The sequence below is a fragment of the Leucoraja erinacea genome, chromosome 14 (genome assembly GCF_028641065.1).
Source record: "Leucoraja erinacea ecotype New England chromosome 14, Leri_hhj_1, whole genome shotgun sequence".
NCBI lineage: Eukaryota > Metazoa > Chordata > Chondrichthyes > Rajiformes > Rajidae > Leucoraja > Leucoraja erinaceus.
Window position 1 is genome coordinate 54,340,718 of NC_073390.1, and position 17,250 is coordinate 54,357,967.

Here is a 17,250-nt window from a genome sequence, read left to right on the forward strand (position 1 = left end):
TTTTTTTAATTTGTTTGCATCATGTCATCACCAAATTTAGCTTTGTACCTCACATTCTCCTTTGGTAATGCAATATTTGAAGATATTCCAATTTTTCCAACTTCATGGAAGCTGTTTTAGCAAAAGCTTTGGTTATTGGAAATTAATTTTAATTTTTATACAACTTGTATCCTTGTGTCCGCTGGTGTTAATTTGATAGAAATAATGGATGCGAGATTTCTGTTCAGCAATAATCATTATTTGGTGGACATCGCAATTTTTCATGTCAACATAGAAAAGAACATCACAGACACAAGTGATTATTATTTCCTTCCAACTAGTCTTCAACACTGAGGAGTACTGGTTCATTAGGTGTGAACGGATGGAAGGTATTGCACGGGGAACCTTATTTGACAGGCTGCCAGACCACTTCATCAAGTCCGGTATCAGTTAAAGACCCCCATGTCCATTCGATCCGATTGTGTCTATTGTAATACTACCTCAGGTACAATAAATCGAAGAATCGAAGAATGAATGATACTTTGGCTGAATCCAGTCACGCTGTTGCTAATTTGTGAGACACTGTTCTTAATTTAGTAACATCATCGGGTGCCTGTAAGGACTAAGATGACTGTGCCAATGTCAATGAAAAGTACCAAATGATATACTTGTTGGATTGGATTTTGTGGAAGTGTCACCATTTACCCGATGTAGCAGCAAACATTCCCACATGTCCAATGCAAAAGTGTAGGAAGTGATCAAGTGTAATCAGTCAGAATGCTGCTGTTGGTTCACAGCCCTAGGTTTACAGTCCCCCTCTAATGGTGGAGAGTATACCCGGCCATCTTGCACCATTGATCGGATTGGTGAGCAACAGCTATGAAAATCGAATTTTGTTAATATCTCAGGTTATTTCATTTTTGAAGATATTTAAACACTTGTGAGTGTTTTAAGTATTGTTTGTTATTTTACATGGTTACGTTTTCTTTAAATGTAAATTAAAAATGTATATATTTTAATTTACTGAATGTTTCTGGATGCTTTCGAATGTCACAACCATTACTCTGGATCTCAAGTTACATGAGGACCACACCAGTAAGGAAGGTAGGATCATTTATAAATGAGTAAAGTGAATCGCTGATGTAAGGGAGGTAAAAGTTCCAAACAATTTGTTCCCCAAAGCTAGTATCAATTATGTGCCGACCAAAATGCCAGAAATGATAAATGATCCATTATTTTAGTGATATTGTTGTATGGGTACAATATTGACCAGAATGCTGGAGCAGGTGCAGGTAAGGTCCATGGTAACAGGTATGAAGGACTTCAAGTATGTGAAGAAACTGGGCATGTTGGTGTTGATCTCTTTAGATCAAAAGGACAACATCTATGGTGGTTTAATAGATGTTCAAAATCACCATGGAGCAAATATGTTGTTTAGTGCGGCAACTTGGTCAGTAATTAGAGGACACCAATTTACATTGGTTGGCCAAACTAACTCAACATAATAAGGGGAATAAAAATAATATTGTGAATTGTCACATTCTGAAGCCCTGGAGGAAACACATTCAATAGTTACACCTTTGCCCAGACTGGCAGTATGGAAGTTAAGTGAAGGGTGGTGGAATAACCTGCCCCATACAGGTAAATTATTTGGCTTTGTCTAATTATATTCCAATAACATTAACCTACGATTTGGCGACAAATATTTCTCATTAGCTTGGTTCAAAGGCTCTTTGAAGTCAAATGTTCACACATGTGGGAATATTTGACTGGATCCCATAAAAGATTTAATGTGGCATTTTTTTTGACATTGCATTGTTCAGGCATGAGGGGTTATGTTTCCAGTTGGCAATGTTTGCCAGTGTATTGGCACATATGGAGAGGTGCAATGAAAACCTTTCCACCATTATGCATCTTCATTTCCCAAAGTGGAGTTAAATAATAAATTTAGTTGCTCAATGCAGGGAGTGGATCACAGAATTAGACGCAAAAGCCTAGATACCCATGGTTTTCTGAGGATTTGTTTCTCTTTTGTTAATTGACTTTAAGTAACTGTAACTTGAATCACCTGAAAATTCACAAGGGTGTTATGAATTGATTGCACGGACCTACATATCAGGACCAAAGTCTTAAAGAATTTATCCTACAACTCAAAAAGAAAACACTTCTAATATTGACATGGTTAAAACATTCAGTGGGGAATGTGATGGTAGTCTTCTGGATTAAGAGACCAAAATAGAACAGCCTATTTTTTTCTCTATTAAAGAATACCTGATCATAAATATCCAGGGTAGACAAAAGTGCTGGAGAAACTCAGAGGGTGCAGCAGCATCTATGGAGCGAAGGAAATAGGCAACGTTTCGGCCCGAAACCCTTCTTCAGACTTCGGGTTTCAGCCCGAAACGTTGCCCATTTCCTTCGCTCCATAGATGCTGCTGCACCCGCTGTGTTTCTCCAGCACTTTTGTCTACCTTTGATTTTCCAGCATCTGCAGTTCCTTCTTAAACATAACTATCCAGGGAATGTTTTGGATCTATGTCTGGCATGAAATCTATAATTTGGTTTAACTTCACGATACAGGTGAGGTGGGTATGATTGGTAGATTGTTAGAGTAAATGGGCTGCAGATGAAAAGAAGACAAAAGGGTTTCAGATAAGAAGAGAACTGAAATGTAAAGGCAGAGAGAGGAAGTGGGGAGGAGAAATAAAAGGGAAACTGGGGATTTTGAAGATGAGAGATGAGTGTATAAAAGTGGGGAAAAGAACAGGGTGATGAGGGGGTGGGAGATAGTGGGAGAAAGAGAGAGGGTTAGTACTTAAAATTGAAGATTTCAATGTTTATACATGGGGTTGTAAGTAACCCAAACGTAATATCAGGTGCTGTTCCATTTGGCCTCACTCTGGCAACAGATGAGGCCAAGGACAGAAAGGTCAGTATGAGAATGGGTGGGGGCAGGGGTGGATTAACCATTAAGCAGACTAAGCACGTGCTAAGGGCACCAGGACCAAACGGGGCACCACAAAGTTGGGAAAAGGGTGAAAAGAAAAAAAAACAAATGAAGATTTGTAAAAAAAAAAAAAAAAAAATTGATAAAACTAGTGCAAATTGATCATAATGTTTTGTTTCTTGATCATGGTGCAGCCTAGGGCTATCTTCCCAGGTCTACCACAAGGTCAACAACTAAAATGGACTGGGTCAGTGTGGAAAGGAGGGGGGGCACCAAGATTGGTCAGTGCTTAGGGCATGAGTGAGCCATAATCCGCCCCTGGGTGGGGGAGATAAAATGGTTAGCAACTGTGAGATCCAGCACCCAGATTTGGTCATAGCAGATAGAAACATAGAAATTAGGTGCAGGAGTAGGCCATTCGGCCCTTCGAGCCTGCACCGCCATTCAATATGACCATGGCTGATCATCCAACTCAGTATCCCGTACCTGCCTTCTCTCCATACCCCCTGATCCCCTTAGCCACAAGGGCCACATCTAACTCCCTCTTAAATATAGCCAATGAACTGGCCTCAACTACCTTCTGTGGCAGAGAATTCCACAGATTCACCACTCTCTGTGTGAAAAAAGTTCTTCTCATCTCGGTTTTAAAGGATTTCCCCCTTATCCTTAAGCAATATATCTGTAGATATTGAGAGCCACTAACATGTGGAATAAAAACATATGAACTGAGTGTGTTAGAACCAGAGGGGATCGCTATTCAGTCATGTTGACTTGTTAGGCGACTAAAAATGCACCTACACGTTTGCAACAAAGTGTTTCATTTTCAAGTGAGTGCAGCATTTAAAAAACCTAGTGACACACAGGTTTCAGAAGATGATGTTGGAGAAGGCTGGTAAACAAGGCACCTTGTGAGGATTCAGGGAATTACTGACTGACAGCCGCTTCAGATCTTCCGCATTTAATTTTACGTTGCAGTCCAGAGCTTTCAGATTTCTGCTTCTTTGTGTCACCGGTTAATACCTTCTATTATTTACATTCAAAAATTGATTGAAGTTCAGCAGTTATTGAAGGGTTTTCTTAAAACTTCCATCAGATGATTTTACATCAACTTTGATCATGTTGCTTGTAAATATTCTACTGTATAAATTACTGTAAAATGTAATGCTATGACATGCTGTTATTGAACACTGTGGATGCTGAAATGTGTGCAGCAAAACTACACTGCATTAATAAGTGCCTTTGCAGCTGTGGAGTTAACAACTACAGTAGCTGGGCAGATGGTGGCATGGGTCAGTGCCATCTTGTTGCTTGCTGCTCATAATTCCTTGCAGTTGAACACTTAAACAGCTTTTTCCCTCAGGCCACCAGACTACTCAACACTCTTAAGAAAATTCCATGAACAGTACCCAAACAAAGACAACAAACTGTGAAAATAACTTTGGCTCAATGTCTCCAGTAGGAAATTTGCACTTTTTCTGTATTGCACCTTTCATTGTTACACCCTGTTTAAAATACCTCAAAGATTTTGCTACATTTTGGCACACGGTGAATATTTTAATATTTAAAATAATGTATGTCTATTGTCTATTTTTATTGGTATGTTGTCTGTCTGTGTTTTTAATATTACTTGCACATTTGGAGTATGGGGAAACGTAATTTCGATCCTCTGTGTAACTACTGTTGCATAATTGAATTGGCAATAAAGTTTACTTTGACTTTGAGCAGGAAAGAACGACTCGTGCTATTTCTAGCGACCATCTATTGCTTGCGGTTTGGTTTATTCACTGTTGCTAGTACTTTACGAGTGATTGGTGCTTCCCATAGTTTCCTAGGGTGAGGAGTGGTTTTCTGAGAACTGATGTGTTGTTTTGATTTCATAGCATCTGCACAATCCAGACTTGGGTCCATTAGCGACACGACTGAGAGAATGAACAGAAGGCACACAGCGGCAGAACACACACCTCTGCTCAATGTTGGTGGGGATGAAGGACTCTCAGACAAAGACTGGTTCCACCTGGGTAGCTCACACATCAGTGGGAAGGTGCTGAATGTTGGCACCAAAAATAAAAAAATCTCTCTCCCTTAGTTCCTTGCTGATGTGAGATCATACACCATTCGTAGTGCAGATTGATATCTCCTCATATCCTGGCAACAGGCATGATTATTTGTTCACTAGTGACCTGGTTTGGTGGCTGCTTGAGCCATCAAGACAAACGGCAGCTTTCCACTGTAAATAATATCATCCACATCCAAGGTCTCTCCAGCAGAGCTCACGTTCCTTCTTGCCCTGCGGTTAACTGGTATTAAGCGACACTATTTCCCCAGCCCTGCTGAAGGCTCAACTTGCTGCTATTTAGCTGCCTGCAGATTCCACTTGTGAGCTCTAATATTTTACAGCCTCTGATGTGGTGGCTTGGAGTTTGATATTGAATGACAGTGTGTTTTCATCTCACCTCGTTTGTTTTCCTCATTCTTCTGTGCCAGTCTACAGACACCAGGAGTTTCACTGCAACACACAGATAGATACTGCAGGGGCTCTCCTGTTGCTCCAATGGAATCTGCAACCTCAGTTATCAAAGGCTGTATCACATTTGAAGATGGGCAAGGCACTATTTCCAAAGCTGCACTGGAGCTATTCAAAGCCATGTGCATGGTTGTAGCTGGAGCCCACAGCTAACTTCCTCAGGCCAAGCATCATGTTGGGGATACCTGCTAAACATTTACATAAGCTTCATGATTGAGGTTTGTATCCAAGTAAACGGGAGCAAGGGTAATTAATGGGTCAGTGAGTTAGAGAATGCATTCAATAAATATTGCTAACCTTTTGAATGAATAAATTTCAACCTCAGTCTTAACTTGTCTATCTTTCATTTCTTGACAGTGACCCCCCTTAGTTTCAATTGATTGAAGAGATTGAAAGACAGAGCATGCATGGAAAGAGGCCCTTCGGCTCTCCCAGTCCACTTACACCACTGATCACCCTTTCACACTGTTAACCTGCCTGTGTAAGCATTGCTTTCCCACTCAGGGCAATGTAGAGAGTCCAAGCAACCTACAAACCCGCACATCTCTGGGGCGTGGGAGGAAACCAGAGCACCTGGTGGATATCCACACGTTGACATGGAGAACAGGCAAACACCACATAACAGAACCTGAGGTCAGGATCGAACCCAGGTCTCTGGTGCGGTGAGGCAGCAGCTCTACCAGCTGTGCCACCATTGTTCCACATCCTACCCACATCAAACATCCTCTCACCGCCTATCAGAATTCCATGTATTTTTAACAATGCCTTCTAAACTCTCGGAAATATAGACTCAGATCACACAATTCCCCCCCTTATAGAACAATCCACTCATCCCAATAATCAGCCTAACTAATGATATGAATGGAATTGAGTTGTAGATCAGAATCCATTGAAAGGCCACGACCAATATTGTCCAGTTGGCAGGAGCAACTCCCTTTGTTTTAGCTTTAACTTTTTCCCCTTCCAATCACAATTACTAATGCATTTTACCTTTGTTAAGCTCTGACTCCCTCCCGACTCAAAGAGGTTATTTTTACCCAAGTTGCTACCCTTGTTAATAGCCTTGAACTTTCTCTGATCTGCCACCAAGCACCTTCACACCTTGCCTTGCATTATTAGTTTAAGGCTTATAGCCAGTGTAAGTGTCTTTATTGTGTGTGCAGACAAATAACTTAATGGCCACTGCATCATATGCTTAAGTAAATTTGCTGTTGACTTTGTCCTCAATCAGAGAGACATTAGGTATCTTATACCTGTTGACTTGAGGAAAAGGCCAAATATGTTCCAGCACTTCAAATGGTCCCTCTTTAGTTGGCCAACCCACAGCCAGGGCTGTGGAGTCAGAGTCGAGTCGAGTCGGTAAAAAAGTCCCGACTTCGACCTCAACATAGATTTCAGAGACTATGTTTAGAGGAGGCTTATCACACTAATACCTGGATTGGGCATTTTGTTTTATGAGGAACGGTTCAATAGTTGAGGCATCGTAGTTTAAAGAGAGCCAATTTGACAAAACTCAAAAGAACCCGAGGGGTCTTGGCGAGATGGATATGGAGAGGATGATTCTACTTATTGGTAAACATGTCTTTGCTGTTTAAAAATGAGGGATTGCAGAAATGAGGCAAAACTATTGCTCTTGGGTAATGCATTTGGAACTCTTTTGCTCAAAAACTGGTGAAACCAGAACTAGTAAACATTATATTAAACTAGAGATAGATGGATTATTGATTGATAAATTATGATGTGAAGACACACAGTGTGTAGGCAAGTGGAGTAGAGATTACAGTCAGATCAACCTTGATCTTATTGAATGCTGGAGCAGGTAGGAAGGGTCAAGTTGCCTGTCCATGCTACTAACCAGTATGTTTGTATGACTAATAAACAGACCTGTAACACTAGCTTCCTTAAAGAGCTTGTTTATAGAGGGAGTGCAGAGACGGTTCACCAGACTGATTCCTGGGATGTCAGGACTGTCTTATGAAGAAAGACTGGATAGACTTGGTTTATACTCTCTAGAATTTAGGAGATTGAGAGGGGATCTTATAGAAACTTACAAAATTCTTAAGGGTTGGACAGGCTAGATGCAGGAAGATTGTTCCCGATGTTAGGGAAGTCCAGGACAAGGGGTCACAGCTTAAGGATAAGGGGGAAATCCTTTAAAACCGAGATGAGAAGAACTTTTTTTCACACAGAGAGTGGTGAATCTCTGGAACTCTCTGCCACAGAGGGTAGTTGAGGCCAGTTCATTGGCTATATTTAAGAGGGAGTTAGATGTGGCCCTTGTGGCTAAGGGGATCAGGGGGTATGGAGAGAAGGCAGGTACGGGATACTGAGTTGGATGATCAGCCATGATCATATTGAATGGCGGTGCAGGCTCGAAGGGCCGAATGGCCTACTCCTGCACCTAATTTCTATGTTTCTATGTTTACTCCAGGATCAAGTGTGCAGATAATGTCCCCCACCTTTATGCCCATAATATATCGATCTCCAATACAAGCTGAAACAACCTGGTGGTTTTTCAAAATTACTGCAGATATTGCTGCTCTGGATTGCAATGCTCTCCACTTATTTCCAAATTAGGACTGATTTATGGGATAAAATTGGACAAGTTGAAGGAATATCCTTAGGTAAGTACGTTGGTAGTGGCGATCATACTTCAGTTAGATTTGTTGTGGAATAGAACAAGGATAGGCTTGGAGTAAGATCCTAATTGGGGAAAAGCCAGGCTTCAAAAAGCAAAAATGAAAATTATTAATGGTATTAATGACTGGAAGGTTGCTCAGTGAGAAAAAAACCTTTACGGCAACAACCACATCCTCCCTGCAGTCCCTTGTCTTTTATTTTAGTTTAGTTTAGTATATTATTGTCATGTGTACTGAGGTACAGTGTGAAGCTTTTGTTTGCATGCTACCCAGTCAAAATGTATTCATCAATGAATTGAACTTAGATCCCATAGTTAAACATTTGAAAATGCTACAAAAATTGGTGGACATTGATGCACTGATGAAGAGAACTGGAAACTGTAGGAAGAAATTAATGGGCCATTCAACTGAACAGGAAAGTGGCAAATAGTTATTAATCTGGAGAAGTGAGGCAATGTCTTTGGGATCTGTAAATTTGTCGAGAGAATTCACAACAAATGGTGGAATGGTAAGAAGAGTGGAGCAGTAGAGGGAGCTTAAATTGCATAATCACTGGTCTCTTACTAAAATTAAATATGTAAGGAATGGTATGTATGATACATTAATAAAAAGAAATGCTGAAAGTACAGCAGGTGAGACAGCATATGTGGGTAGAGAAACAGAATGAACGCTTCAGATTGATGATCATTCATCAAAACAGCACAGTGGGCAGCACAGTGGGCAGCGAAGAGTTGCTGCCTCACAGCGCCAGAGACCCAGGTTCGATCCTGACTATGGGTGTTGCCTGTGCGGACTATGCACGTTGTCCGTGACCGTGTTGGTTTTCTCCGGCTCCTCTGGTTTCTTCCCAAATTCCAAGATGTGCAGGTTTGTAGGTCAAGAGGAGATTTACTAGAATGTTGCCTGGGTTTCAGCAACTAAGTTACAGAGAAAGGTTGAACAAGTTAGGGCTTTATTCTTTGGAGCGCAGAAGGTTAAGGGGGGACTTGATAGAGGTTTTTAAAATGATGAGAGGGATAGACAGAGTTGACGTGGACAAGCTTTTCCCACTGAGAGTAGGGAAGATTCAAACAAGGGGACATGACTTGAGAATTAGGGACTGAAGTTTAGGGGTAACATGAGGGGGAACTTCTTTACTCACCTGGTAGCTGTGTGGAATGAGCTTCTCAGTGAAGGTGGTGGAGGCAGGTTCGTTTTTTAATCATTTAAAAATAAATTGGATAGTTATATGGATGGGAAGGGAATGGAGGGTTCTGGTCTGAGCGCAGGTATATGGGACTAGGGGAGATTATGTGTTCGGCACCGTCTAGAAGGGTCGAGATGGCCTGTTTCCGTGCTGTAATTGTTATATGGTTATTGGTTATTATATGGTTATTACATGGTTAAGAGTCAAGAATGTTTTATTGTCATGTGTCCCAGATAGAACAATGAAATTCTTACTTGCTGTGGCACAACAGAATATGTAAACATAGTACACTGTAAACAATATGACAAACGAGAAAAAAAAGTTCAGTGTGTATATATACTTACCCACAAGTGATCATTGAGTGGAAGTCCCTTCTGGTCTTTTTGATAGCCTTGTCAAGGACGTATCTGGACTTCTTATAGACCTCTGCGTCACCAGACCTGAATGCCCGGGATCTGGTCTTCAGAAGAATGTGGATCTTGGCTTCTGTAAATTGCCCCTGGTGTATAGGATGGGGTAGCATAGAACTAGAGACCAGGCAACCGATGGTGACAGATGATGAACGGTGGGCTGAAGGGCCTGTTTCCACGCAGTATGCTTTTTTTAAAGACACAGGCCATTCAGTCTATCAAATCCATGGTGCTCTGAGAACATTCCCAGGAATTCCACTCCCGAATTATCCCCCTTCACAATTACACGTCCATCAACTCAATCCCAACTCTCCAACCAACTGCCTAGACATTGAGTTAGACAATAGGTGCAGGAGTAGGCCATTCAGCCCTTTGAGCCAGCACCGCCATTCAACGTGATCATGGCTGATCATCCCCAATCAGTACCCTGTTCCTGCCTTCTCCCCATATCCCCTAACTCCGCAATTTTTAAGAGCCCTATCTAGCTCTCTCTTGAAAGCATCCAGAGAACCGGCCTCCACCGCCCTCTGAGGCAGAGAATTCCACAGACTCACCATTCTCTGTGAGAAAAAGTGTTTCCTTGTCTCCGTTCTAAATGGCTTACTCCTTATTCTTAAACTGTGGCCCTGGTTACTTACAAATGTTCATTACCTGATAACCTTGGGGTGTAGAAAGGTCCAGGAACAGCTTCTTCCCTGCGGCTGTTACATTACTCAACACTGTACCTCGATGATTGCCAATCAAATATCGGCCTTCGGTTGACCCTGACATAGATAAGACAGATGCTTTGGGGGGAGCGGTGGGGGGGAAGGCTACCAATAGCCTGATGGAGGTTAGTAACATACCTTGAAAGGATGGTGATGGCAGAAATTCCAGTTAAGAGATATTTTAATGAAACCCAATCCATAAAGATTTGGACTAAGATCTGAAATAGGACCATACAGCGTGGATAGACACAAATAACTGGAGTAACAATGGAACAGGCAGGAACTCTGGAGAAAATGAAGGGGTGGTGTTTCGCTTTGAGACCCAGACTCAGATACTTCGTGGAAACATGCCCTTTGGCCCAACTTGCCCACACTGGCCAACATGCCCCAGCTACACTAGTCCCACCTGCCAGCGTTTGGTCCATATCCCTCTAAACTTGTCCTATTCATGTACCTGTCTAATTGTTTCTTAACGGTTGAAACGTGAAGTTACATCGCTTATGACATTATTCTCTTAACTGCAAATTATTCCTCGAATCAGAAGGGATACGCAGCTCCCAGGATATTCACTTGGGACCAATTTCTGGGCCATTGTTTTGTCTGCAGCATATTATCTCTCACCACAGTGCCAGCCACACGACACAAGCCGCACCCATGTTTGCACGACCGTGTGATTGGGCAGCCTATGTTACAGTCCCACTGCAATATATATATATTTTTTTTAAAGTGCAATTACTCAAGGGCGGGGCGGTGGCGGGGATTTACAGCGCGGACACACAACACACATTGGATTCCACGTGAGGCTTGTAGCCATCGGCTGATGTGCAGTTTCGCCGGCCAATGGAGCGGAGGCACAGGCGGGGCCCGTCACGTTATGTGGTGTGTGCGGCGGCTGAATGTAGCGAGCGGCAGCGCCGGGTTGCTACAGTGAGAGCCGGGTTGCTACAGTGATGTGAATGTAGCGAGTAGTCAAGTTGCTACAGTGTGGCGAGTTGCTACAGTGTGGCGAGTTGCTACAGTGTGGCGAGTACAGTGTGGCGAGTTGCTACAGTGGGGCGAGTTGCTACAGTTGCTACAGTGGGGCGAGTTGCTACAGTTGCTACAGTGGGGCGAGTTGCTACAGTTGCTACCACTGTGGGGCGAGTTGCTACAGTGGGGCGAGTTGCCACTGTGGGGCGAGTTGCCACTGTGGGGCGAGTTGCTACAGTTGCTACAGTGGGGCGAGTTGCCACTGTGGGGCGAGTTGCCACAGTGGGGCGAGTTGCTACAGTGGGGCGAGTTGCTACAGTTGCTACAGTGGGGCGAGTTGCTACAGTGAGAGCCGGGTTGCTACAGTGATGTGAATGTAGCGAGTAGTCGAGTTGCTACAGTGGGGCGAGTTGCTACAGTGGGGCGAGTTGCTACAGTTGCTACAGTGGGGCGAGTCGCTACAGTGATGTGAATGTAGCGAGTAGTCAAGTTGCTACAGGGGGGCGAGTTGCTACAGTGTTGCAGCAGCCGAGTTGGGACTAGTGTAGCGAGCTGTAGCCATCGCCTCAGTTCGCGGCCGGCCGGCCGGTAGCAGCCGTAGTAGAGCTACCCTACAGGAGTGTCGCTCCACTTGCTCTGCTTCTTCCATGAGTTTCTTCTCACCTCCCTGAAAACGGGGTAAGAAATCGCCTGCTATATTTCCGCGCGCTGGATAGATCGCTGTTTTCTTAATACAAGGATTTAATTCACCGCGGTCAGAATGATTAAGGTGTGGGAAGGAGCTGCATGTGCCGGTTTACATGTTGGAGTAACTCAGTGGTACAGGCCAAAGAGGCAACGTCTCTGGAGAGAAGGGAATGAGTGACATTTCGAGTCGAGACCCTTCAGACCTTCAATCTTAATGTCTTAATCACTTCACGTCTTCAACTCGTGGCTTTTAGTCAGTAGATCTGTTGTGTAAATTAGTGATACAATCCCTCTGGTGCCGGGGAAACTTGTTATGAGAAATGTGTTTGGAGAGAGATTAGGTGATCAGGTTCTATACAGTGGTGGTGTTATATCCACCGTGAACACGCAGCGATGTAAGTTAAAGCCACCCGGTAAAGCCTTTCTGTCGTGCTCAGTTCCCAAGCTATAGCTTTGATCGATTTTGGTTTCCTAAGTTTGTTTTTCATTTAACTGTAACATTTCAGCCGGCACCGAAAGACGAGACTTTAATTGTTCTGATAAATGTCTTTGCCCTGCTGGGTTAAACAGAAGTGACCAGGAACATGAAATGATGATTGGTGTTGTGCAGTTTTCTGACAACCGATGATTTAAGTTTATTGTGAAACTCGGTGGGGTTTTTATTTTGTCGTGTCGTTGCAGCCGGAGCCAATGCAGTGTAAGAAATGTGAGAATACAAACGAGTCAAGAGTCAATTTAATTGTCATTTGGACCCCTTGAGGTCCAAACGAAATGTCGTTTCTGCAGCCATACATTACCAACAAATAGACCCCAGACACAACATAATTTACATTTTACATAAACATCCATCACATTGCTGTGATGGAAGGCCAAAAAAAACTTATCGAGTAAACTTAAACGAGTAGAAAAATACAGTATTTAGCAAAGATCTTATAACAGAGAGCTCTGCTATAGGATCTTTGGTATTTAGAACAAATATTCTGAACAGATAGTCCGCAGTTTCGAGCATTCAAAGAATCCCAACGGCAGAAAGGATGCCATTCGGCCCACTATTCCTGTGCTCACCCGTTCAACGAGTCCCATTGCCAAACCTGACCTATCCTCGCCTTGAATGGGTGTATTTGAATTTGACCAGTAATGTTTTTGTACCACGGGGGGTGAAACCCCTGACTTGTACATTATGTAGGCAGCAATCTATAAATCAATTATTACAAGCCTTCAGATAATTCATAATTCCGTTAAATAGTCCAGATGCTGCCAAATGCTACATATTCTGCATCAGTGCCACACTCGCTTGGGCTTTTCCCTGCATGGCAAACTATGGACTTGCGATACACATATGCCACTTGCATTGATCACCAAAGTGGAGCTACCTTTGCTCCCATTGCACCCTAGCAATTGGAGCCAAATGTTGTAACCTGGATGGCCATTCGCCATTTATACAGTTATCATCTATGCTCAAAGTTATCTTTGGTTAATTTGGTTTATACTGTTGAAACATGTATATAAATGTTGGCAAGAATGATTGCATTGTTCTAATCTGTCATGAATGTGATATTTAGAACAGTAGATTTGTACACCACAGGAACACCTTTAGCCCACAATGTATTTGCCAAACATGATGCCAAGACCAGCTTTGAGCTGCCTGCATGTGATGTATATCCATCCACTCATTCCCTGCAAATGTATGTACCTATCCAAAAACTCTCTTAAATGTGACTAATGTATTTGCTGCCCCCATCACTACCCCTGGCAGCTCATTCCAAGTACAGCACTCACTGTGAAGATATCGGGGGGGAAAAAAAATTTTTTTTTATGTGCTGCATTGGCATAACAAATTCCACCAGCCTGGCTGTGTGGTCATTAAAATAATCAATCAATCAATCTCCTTTTCACATTACCCCTGCCCCCTTACCTAAAAGCTATGCCCTCCAGTATTTGATATTGCTATCCTGGGATAAAGGTTCTGACTGTCAAGCCTATCTATGCCACACATAATTTAATGCATTTCTGTCGGGTCTCACCTCCACCTCCAGCGTTCCAGAGGAAACAATCCAAGTGTGTTCAACCTCTCCAAGTAGCTAAAGCCTCCTAATCCAGGCATCATTCTGGCAAAACCCATGCACCCTCTCTAGAAGCTCCCCATCCTTCCTGTAATGGGTTGACCAGAAGAGCCATCAATATTCCAAATGCAGCTTCACCAATGTTGCATAAAGTGACTCCCTGACTCGTACTCAGTGTTTTGGATATGATTCCTATGCTTTCTCATTTTTATACAGACTCCAGAGAATGGCCACTACCTCAGAACCTGGATTCCAAGAGGCCGAATTGTTGCTGCATTTAAGAAGCGGCAATATTCAGGATCAAACAGCGGATCAAGAAGGGCAGCAAATGCATGATGATGTGGAGATGAAAAGCACTGGCTCGAGTGGGACTGATTCAAATGGGAATGAGATTTCGGAGAGTTCAAGCAGTATTGCCAGCCATAATGAGAAAGATTCTGCTTTGCACTTGGATTCAGTAAAGAGCAGCCAAAGGTAGGAACATTGTACTTGATATAAAGTAATGAATATGTGTGTTATGATTATGTTTATAATTTGTTTGGTTGTTTTGTTGTTTGTCTTTTGCACAAAATTGCCACTTTCATTTCACTGCCCATCTCGCATGTGTATGTGACAAATAAACTTGACTTGACTTGACTTGACTCTGGCTGCTCCAGCGTTTGTGCTGGGCAACCAAAAATGTGTAATTCAGTTGTGCCATGCATCATCTCAGCATGACAATCCAATCGCATATCCTATTGATATTGAAACCAGTGTCTACTGGACGTGTATTATGAAAATGAGCGGCTTATTTTCATTTTTGGAAATACACTGAATACATTTCAAAAAATGCTGTTTGACAAGTGGCTTTCATCACAAATTCCTAGGCTTTTGTTTAACACTTTTAATCTCTGAGCTAAATAACAGACTGAAGTGGAAGTTGTATGATTTTATTTTCTGTTTTTAATAGTAGTGCATATTTTAGCTTACATTGATGTTTTTGCAAAAATTCAGCTCGAACCCTCCATTATTCTCCTGTCTGTCACATGTGTTGCTCCACTTGTTATACCTGGTGAATAAATACCATTGGCAAGCTATTGCCTTTCACTTACTACCTTGATTTTGTGTAGGGCAACGGAGGGATTCTTACTCGTTAGCAATGGGGAAAGTAAATTTTACAGAATATACAAAGTGTCCGTGCAAACTAGCATTTGGATAATAATTGAATGATTTCCCTGATATGGATTCATGTGTTGGAAATTTCACCAGTAATTCTCGTGTTTGACACACACACAACAAAATGTCTGCTCTCTACACAGTCTGTGTTTTGGTTTGGTGTGTGTCTTTGGGATATGTGCATCCTACACTATGAACATAAAGTAATTGTTAAAACCACCAAAATATGAAATTTAATGTAAGCACATTAAAATTTAATAGCTGATGTACAGGGTCTTGGTGAGACCACACCTGGAGTATTGCGTACAGTTTTGGTCTCCAAATCTGAGGAAGGACATTCTTGCCATAGAGGGAGTACAGAGAAGGTTCACCAGACTGATTCCTGGGATGTCAGGACTTTCATATGAAGAAAGACTGGATAGACTCGGCATGTACTCGCTAGAATTAAGAAGATTGAGGGGGGATCTTATAGAAACTTACAAAATTCTTAAGGGGTTGGACAGGCTAGATGCAGGAAGATTGTTCCCGATGTTGGGGAAGTCCAGGACAAGGGGTCACAGTTTAAGGATAAGGGGGAAATCCTTTAGGATCAAGATGAGAAAACAAATTTTCACACAGAGAGTGGTGAATCTCTGGAATTCTCTGCCACAGAAGGTAGTTGAGGCCACAGTTCATTGCCTGTATTTAAGAGGGAGTTAGATGTGGCCCTTGTGGCTAAAGGGATCAGGGGGTATGGAGAGAAGGCAGGTACAGGATTCTGAGTTGGATGATCAGCCATGATCATATTGAATGGCGGTGCTGGCTTGAAGGGCCGAATGGCCTACTCCTGCACCCATTTCCTATGTTTCTATTAAAGCTTCGCTCATTCAAAAATATAATATTTCTTCTGGTTTTGAAAATATTACTGATTTAACATTTGATTCTTGAAATGAAGGTTATACGAGCAGTTTCTAAACCTTCTGAAACTGATTGGAATGGTCAGGAAGCAACCGCAGGAACACCTGATCCTAGTTGCATAACATTGGTGCTCGCATGTACTTTCAGAGCTCGAGGCTAATCACCGGGCTTTGTACGTGTTCCAACTATGTTACATAAGTTGTCGAGAGCAGTTTAACAGGAATTGGTGTTGCTCTCAATTATATAAACAAATTATGAGGAAGGACATTCTTGCTATTGAGGGAGTGCAGCGTAGGTTTACAAGGTTAATTCCCGGGATGGTGGGACTGTCATATGCTGAGAGAATGGAGCAGCTGGGCTTGTACACTCTGGAGTTTAGAAGGACGTGAGTGGATCTCATTGAAACATAAGATTATTAAGGGTTTGGACATGCTAGAAGCAGGAAACATGGTCCCCATGTTGGGGGAGTCCAGAACCAGGGGCCACAGTTTAAGAATAAGGGGTAAGCCATTTAGAACGGAGAAGAGGGAACACTTTTTCACACAGAGAGTTGTGAGTTTTGTGGAATTCTCAGCCTCAGAGGGCGGTGGAGGCCGGTTCTCTGGATACTTTCAAGAGAGAGCTGGATAAGGCTCTTAAAGATAGTGGGGTATGGGGATATGGGGAGAAGGCAGGAACGGGGTACTGATTGGGGCTGATCAGGCATGATCACATTGAATGGCGGCGCTGGCTCGAAGGGCCGAAGGGCCTACTCCTGCACCTATTGTCTGAGTAAAAAAAAAAAAAAAACAAGTATTGGAGGAACTCAGCAGGTCTGGCAACATCTATGGAGGGAAATTGTCAGACAACTTCCTGGGTCAGGACATGAAAAGCCATCTAGCTGTTTCCCTCCACAGATGCTGCTTGACCCACTGAGCTCCTTCAGCTGCTTTTGTTTTGCTCAAGATTCTAGCATCTGCAATATCTTATGTGTCTGTATAAAAGTTGATGTGCTTGTTCTAAAAGTTCCTATGTAGTTTTTTTTTTAGTTTAGTTCAGAGCTACAGCGCGGAAACAGGCCCTTCGGCCCACCAGGTCCGTGCCGACC

General features: G+C 42.7%; 1 protein-coding gene across 1 annotated transcript in view; it reads left to right on the forward strand.

The window, feature by feature from the left end:
* The first annotated feature begins 11,631 nt into the window (after positions 1-11,631).
* Positions 11,632-17,250, forward strand: part of LOC129703742 (period circadian protein homolog 2-like) — a 46,141-nt gene continuing 40,522 nt past the window's right edge. The window contains 2 exon segments of the mRNA XM_055646432.1: positions 11,632-12,039; positions 14,328-14,585. Of these exon segments, the coding sequence (XP_055502407.1) occupies positions 14,338-14,585 (248 nt within the window). The 5' untranslated portion in view covers positions 11,632-12,039; positions 14,328-14,337.